At 27.5% G+C, this 6,322-nt stretch overlaps 2 protein-coding genes across 3 annotated transcripts in view; one reads left to right on the forward strand and one right to left on the reverse strand.

Moving 5' to 3' along the window:
• The window catches only part of LOC123015829 (DNA oxidative demethylase ALKBH2-like), a 23,243-nt gene extending 21,061 nt beyond the window's left edge, over positions 1-2,182 (reverse strand). Inside the window, exon 1 of one of the 2 annotated variants that reach the window (XM_044415834.1) lies at positions 2,061-2,182. The gene's annotated coding sequence lies outside the window, so the exon portion shown is untranslated. Of the gene's footprint in view, positions 1-1,854; positions 2,040-2,060 lie in introns of those variants that run through there. The other variant, XM_044415832.1, reaches the window with a different exon arrangement.
• The window catches only part of LOC123009984, a 20,268-nt gene continuing 15,805 nt past the window's right edge, over positions 1,860-6,322 (forward strand). Inside the window, exons 1-2 of the mRNA XM_044406588.1 lie at positions 1,860-1,959; positions 2,055-2,231. Coding sequence (XP_044262523.1) covers positions 1,860-1,959; positions 2,055-2,231 — 277 coding nt within the window. The remainder of the gene's footprint in view (positions 1,960-2,054; positions 2,232-6,322) is intronic.

The following is a 6,322-nucleotide window of genomic DNA, read 5'->3' on the forward strand; positions in this document are numbered from 1 at the left end:
ATTTATAAAATCGCAGAGACCTGGAAGTAGCTCCGGGTTTACAATTCTATACAGAAATAATGCATTTCAAGAAAATTTGCACAAAAAACTACACAACACAAATATTTTTTAAAAATAAGTGAATTTAAAGATTCTTTAAAAAATTCCAAAAATCAAATATTCACAGAAGCTATAAATTATTATTTTTTGTTTTATTGATTATATCGTTAATGCTTTTTGGGCGTTAATAAAATTTTATTATTATAGAGGGTTTACGTCATGAGAAATCTGAAGAATTCAGAAACCCTAATAACAGAATCCAGAAATCTATAAAAATAAATAATTCAGAAATCCAAGGTGTGCAAAAAACCAAGAAATTCACTAATTTATTTTTAAAAGAATTTAATAAACCAAAAGGCTTTTTTTAAAAATTCCAGTAAAACAAAAATTATAAAATGCAGAAATTTTAATAGTCAAGGAATCAAAAAATCTAAGAAACCAAAAGAAAGAATTAAGAAATTATTTGAACAATTTTAAGGTTTTTAAAACTTAAGAATCTTGAATTTAGACGAATTTCAGAGAGAGATTCTTAAATATATAAAAATTTCTATTAGAAGAATTCAGAAATTTTAATTGTCGAATCTAGAAATTAAAGAATTTAAGAATTCCAAAATCTGAAAAATTAAAAAACAAAACATGTCAAGTCCGAGAATTGACAAAATCAGAAATTTTAAAAATTCCTAGAATCTAGATTTGATAGGAACCAGGAATGCAAAAATATATTTTTATAGTAATTCAAGAAATCAAAAGTTTAGCAAGTTAAAACATTTATATTTAAAAACATTATAGCATTTAAAAATTTTTAAAAGCAAATAAGAATCCTAAATAAATTCTAGATTTAAAGTCCAGTAATCAAAGAAATTGAATCAAGAATCAAGAAATTCTGACGAATCTAGAAATGCAAAATTGAACTATGTGTATAAAAAATCGAAAAAAGCAAAAAATTCAGATATGATCCAAAAAATTTCACAACTTCAAATCAACAAAACTAAATCCTAAAACTTTTTAAGAATTAAAAACTCAAAGATTCATGAAATTAAACTGTAGAAAAATGTAAAAATTGAAAGACGCGAAAAATAAAATTTAATTCTAGAAATCAAAAAAATTTAGATTGTCCAAAATTTGAGAAATCCAAATGAATTAACGAAAAATTCTCAATGTTACAAAATTTACAAAAATCAAAAATTGTGACTAGTTTGTTTAAAATCTAAAAAGAAGTTTTTTGAATGCAGTTTTGATCCAAAAATTTGTAAAAATATGAATCTTGAAACTAATTTAAGAACGATAAAATTAATCTAAAACTTTGAGAAACTGGAAAATGCTGTTTGTATCAATTAGTTAATTTAAAAATAAATTAAATTTTTTTGGAAAATTTCTAAATTTGCAATCCGATTTGTAATCCGCCCCACTGACACACAAAATAAAACAAACAAAGTCGCCTAAAGCCAAAAAAATCCTTATATTTAGCATAACGTAATGATTTTAGCAAATAAAAACTGTTTTTGCAAGCGTTGTATTATTGGTTGCCTAACCCAAAACAAAGTAAAAACATTTCTCCCTTACATTTCCCCCAAAAAGTGTCTAAAACCCAACAATAAAACCATTTGTTACCACACATTTCACCAACAACCCGTTCGCAATTATTTGACAATAATTTCAATTGGCGTTGTATAATTGGTTGCCTAAAACCCGGCGCTTAAAAAAAAAATTTCTATTTTTTTTTTCAGAATAAAGCAATTTATTGCAATAAAGCCTCGTATGAGAATGTTGTACTGTTATCCGTCGCCACCTGTGCAAGAATCAAATTCAAATCACCCGATATGATGGGAGTAACGGGACCTCTGGTGTCAATTGTGAAGAGTACAAAGCGCGGCGAGACAACCAGTCGGACAAGTTTCCTCAATTTCCCCGAACTCGAATGTCACACACACCATAAGGGCGCCCCCTTGCCTTATCACGCGTTATCACTTTCACCCGTTTTTGTCCAATTTGTCACAATTAAAATTCTCGCCGAGGCTCACTGTTTGTTTGCTTCTTCCTCCTCGCGATAATCCGGGCACAAGCGTGTCATATGAAGACCTCCAACAGATCCTCAGTTCTTCGGCGGAGCTCCGCCAACATGCCTCGCGAGTGGAGCAGTGGACTGCTGTTGTTGTGTTTTGCTCTCGGTGTGATTTTTGAGGCTGATGCAGGTGGGCTTACCCCGAGGAGAGGTCGCTTTTGCATTGATTCGATCGGTTTTTACACGGTTTTCGGGTGATTCACGTAATTAATTAACACAAGTTCGAGTTAATTTGGTTAATTAATTGTAGCGGACGAATTAGCGTGTGAGCAAAAAAGAATAAAGGGAAATTAAGACGAGCGGAAGTTGTAAAATACAATGCAGTTATCTGGTTTGTGTAGGGTAAGGACGGGAGAGGTGGGCAGCGGGGAGGATACATACAGGGTGTCCCAACGAGTTGAAAAAGTCCATTAGTGACCTTTAAATGGTGAAATTAAAAAAAATGTATGGGACAAGTAATCAAGTAATTAAACAAAACAAATATTACTCGCGATTGGCATATTATTATAATGACTCAAAAAAAGATATAATAATATGATAAATTGACGCTATTTTTTAACGTTTGTCGAAACACTTACAATGTTTTAAAACTGATAAAATCAACGTCAAATTCTGTTTTCATTTCTTTCTTGTCTTTTCCTCCAGAAAAATTTCTAAAATTTATATCTTTACAAATTATTGAGCGATCAAGATAATTTGGTATCTTATCTTGATCGCTCGATATAAAATTACAGGTTAAAAAAAAATCTTTATTTTATTTTGCAAAAAATAACGATTTTTCGGCATATTTTTTGACCATAATTGCGTTTTTAGCTAAAAACCGTAATAAACCACTCAAGAAAATCAAAAATAGTGTTATTTTCGACAAAATTTATTAATTTTTAGGCCAGGTTTAGCAAAATCTGACTAGTTTTTATCTCAAAAACTTGTTTAAACCTTCAAAAAAAGCTAAAATAACACCAATTTCGACCAAATTTAATCAGTTTTCAGCTTATTTCTAAAAAAATCCTCGAAATAATGTTTATGGCCAAGAAACGAGCTAAAACTATAAAAAAAATACAAAAAAGATGTCATTTCTAGGCTAATTTGATGACATTTGAATTATTTAAGAGAAAATTTCGCAAAATCATAGAGTTTCTGACAAAAACATCAAATTCTGTTCATTTTTTGTATCTTGAGTCCATCAAAATTTCTAAAATCCATATTTGATTACAAATTATCAAATTTTGGTGATTTTTCAGCTTATTTTTGAAGAGATTCCTCGAAATCAGAGATTTTTGACCGAGTTTTCAAATTATTCTAGACGCAATTTTTAATAAATAGCCTACCTAAAAAACGTGCTAAACACTATGAAAAAAATTGATTTATTGATACTTCACGGGTTAAATAATACTGAAAACCATGACGTTTTTAACTGAGAAATGTGCCAAAACTTTAAGAAAAATACAAAAATGATGTCGTTTCTAGCTTAATTTGATGACATTTTAGATTATTGAGAACAACATTTCGCAAAATAATTGAGTTTCTGACAAAAACGTCAAATTCTGTTCATTTTTTGCTAATAGTACCAAAAATTTTGTATTTTTGTCTCTTGAGTTCATCAAAATTTCTAAAATCGACATTTATTTTTGAAGCTTATTTTAGTTAGTCCATCGATTAAAATTGTTTTCAACGTGTCTCAAAAAAGTCATTACAAACTTGTGTTTTTTTAAATGAAACACCATATGTTTCTTAGATAGATTTTAGGTTTTAGATAAACTTTTATTGGTCGATTTTGTTTAGTTTTAAAAATAAGACGGTTTTTTTGACTCAAACATACACTTTAAAAAAATTTATTACACTAAAACTAAGACATTTAGAAATATTTTTTTACTACCGCAAAGATGAAGGTACAAGCTATAAGGTTGTAACATTTTTTTAGTGTGTTGCATTTGCAAAGATAAAAAAGGCGTTTGTTAAAACTTCAATAACTTTAAAAATTTAAATGGAACACCCTATTTATTGTTTTTGCATTTAAAAGATTGTTAAATTGTCTTTCTAAAATTATTTACTTTTAGGTGTTTATAAACAATAACTAAAAAGATATTTAGCGTTAAACATTAAACTGTATAGTTACGTAAACAAATGTTTTTTTTTTATTTTGCTAGTTTTGTTGGCTTAAATGAGAAAAACATTCGTGGTTTGAGATCATAATTTTGCAGCAGATTTTTAAAATTTTAAAATCTCTCCCGGACTTGCCCTACATGCGAAATTTTTCTGAATTTTTTGTTGAATTATTATTAATTGTGCAATATTTCAAAAAAATGAGTAAAAAGTTTTGTAATAAATTTTGTAAATTGAGAATAAGAAAAGTTGTCAAAAAAAATTATTAATAATAATAATTATTTGTCATGTAAGTGTGACGTGGAGAAAATATCCCACACAAAGTTTCGGAAAAAAAAATAAAATTTAAAACAATCGATTTAAATATTTTTTTTATATTTAGACGGTTAAAATTTTGCAATTTTTGCCAATTCAGGAACAAAATTTCCAAATAAGTCAAAATAAAACAAAATTAAAATCTCATCATCATCACGAGGTTATAAAAGCCCCAAAATCGCTGTGTTTTGTTCAAAATTTTTAGAGTTACAAAACACTAAATTCAATTTTTTTTTGCAAGAATTCTGGTAATGAATCCTAAACATCTGAGAACTCCAAGTTCTCGATCTAGGAAATGAATTCTAAGAATGTAAAAATTCACTATTTTGAAAATTTTGAGAATTCTAATTAAAAATGAAAGAAACCAAAAGAAAGAATTAAGAAATTATTTGAGCAATTTTAAGGTTTTTAAAACTTGAGTAAAATGTATGAAAATTTCAAAAATTTACAAAGTTCAAGCTGTCGGAAATTTTATTTGTCGAATCCAGAAGTTAAAGAATTTAAGGAGTCCAAGAATGCCATTTTTTTACGTTTTTTTCAATTTTCAGAAATTAAAAAACAACATATCAAATCCGGGAATTAACAAATTCAGAACCAAATCAGAAATCTCAAAAATTCCGAGAATCTAAGTTTGATAAGAAGAAAAATTTAGCGATCTAAAATATTTTCAGATTCTAACACAAAAAAATTATGGCATTTAAAAAACATAGATTCAAAAACTATGAATTCTGAACATTTAATTTAATTAATTTCTGAGTCCAGTAATCAAAAAAATAAAATAAAAGTTGTAAAATACAATGTAGTTATTTGATGTTGTTTCTGGTTTGTGTAGGGTAAAGTCGGGAGAGGTGGGCCAGCGGGGAGGATACATACAGGGTGTCCCAGCGAGTTGAAAAAGTCTATTAGTGACCTTAAAATCTAGTCCATGGCCTAAAATTATTTAATAATATAGTTAACAATTTTTCTTAGTTATTTGTTTAACCGTAATAAAATAAACTTGTATTTTTTTAAGTGAGAATGATTTCGAGTTTTTATTGACAGCCTGTATAGTTCCGTAAACAAATGTGTTTTTTTTATTTTGTTACTTTTGTTGGCTTAAATGAGAAAAAATATTCGTGGTTTGTGTTGAAATTCAGATCTTAATTTTACAGTAGATTTTTGAAATGTGGTCTATCTCTCCCGGACTTACCCTATATGCGAGATTTTTTTGAATTTTTTGTTAAAAGGTTTTTTTTAATTTAAATAAAAAAATCTGAATTATTAATTGTGTAATATTAAAAAAATATATAATCAATTTTCAATTTCATTTCAAAGATTTAAAAATTAAACACAAATTTTCCAAATCAGTCAAAATAAAACAAAATAAAAAAAATCATCACGAGGTTATAAAAGCCCCAAAATCGCCGTGTATTGGCAATTAAGTTAATAAAATGAAGTTTTGGTCATTGTGCAAATGGAGGAAATTTTTTAAAATTTGCTAATTTTTACCAACTCAAAAGTGGGTTACAAAACAATGAATTCAAAAAATTTTGAAAAATAACAAGAATTCCCGTACCTACTTCAGAAATCTGAGAATTCTCAAAACGTCCATTAATCTAAGACATCAAAAAATTCTAGTTATCTAAGAATTCACTGATAAATTTTGAGAATTCTATAATAAATTCACAAAAATCTAAAGAATCGCATTATTTCGAAAATTTAAATATTAAAGATTAATTATTATAAAGAAATCTTAGACTTATTAACACACAAATGTTTCTTAAAAGTAAGTGAATCTAAAGAAATACTCACAGAATCTAGAAA

Source organism: Tribolium madens, unplaced genomic scaffold (genome assembly GCF_015345945.1).
Source record: "Tribolium madens isolate multiple individuals breed KSU strain unplaced genomic scaffold, Tmad_KSU_1.1 Scaffold_19;HRSCAF=116;Tcas5.2_LG9, whole genome shotgun sequence".
Lineage (NCBI taxonomy): Eukaryota > Metazoa > Arthropoda > Insecta > Coleoptera > Tenebrionidae > Tribolium > Tribolium madens.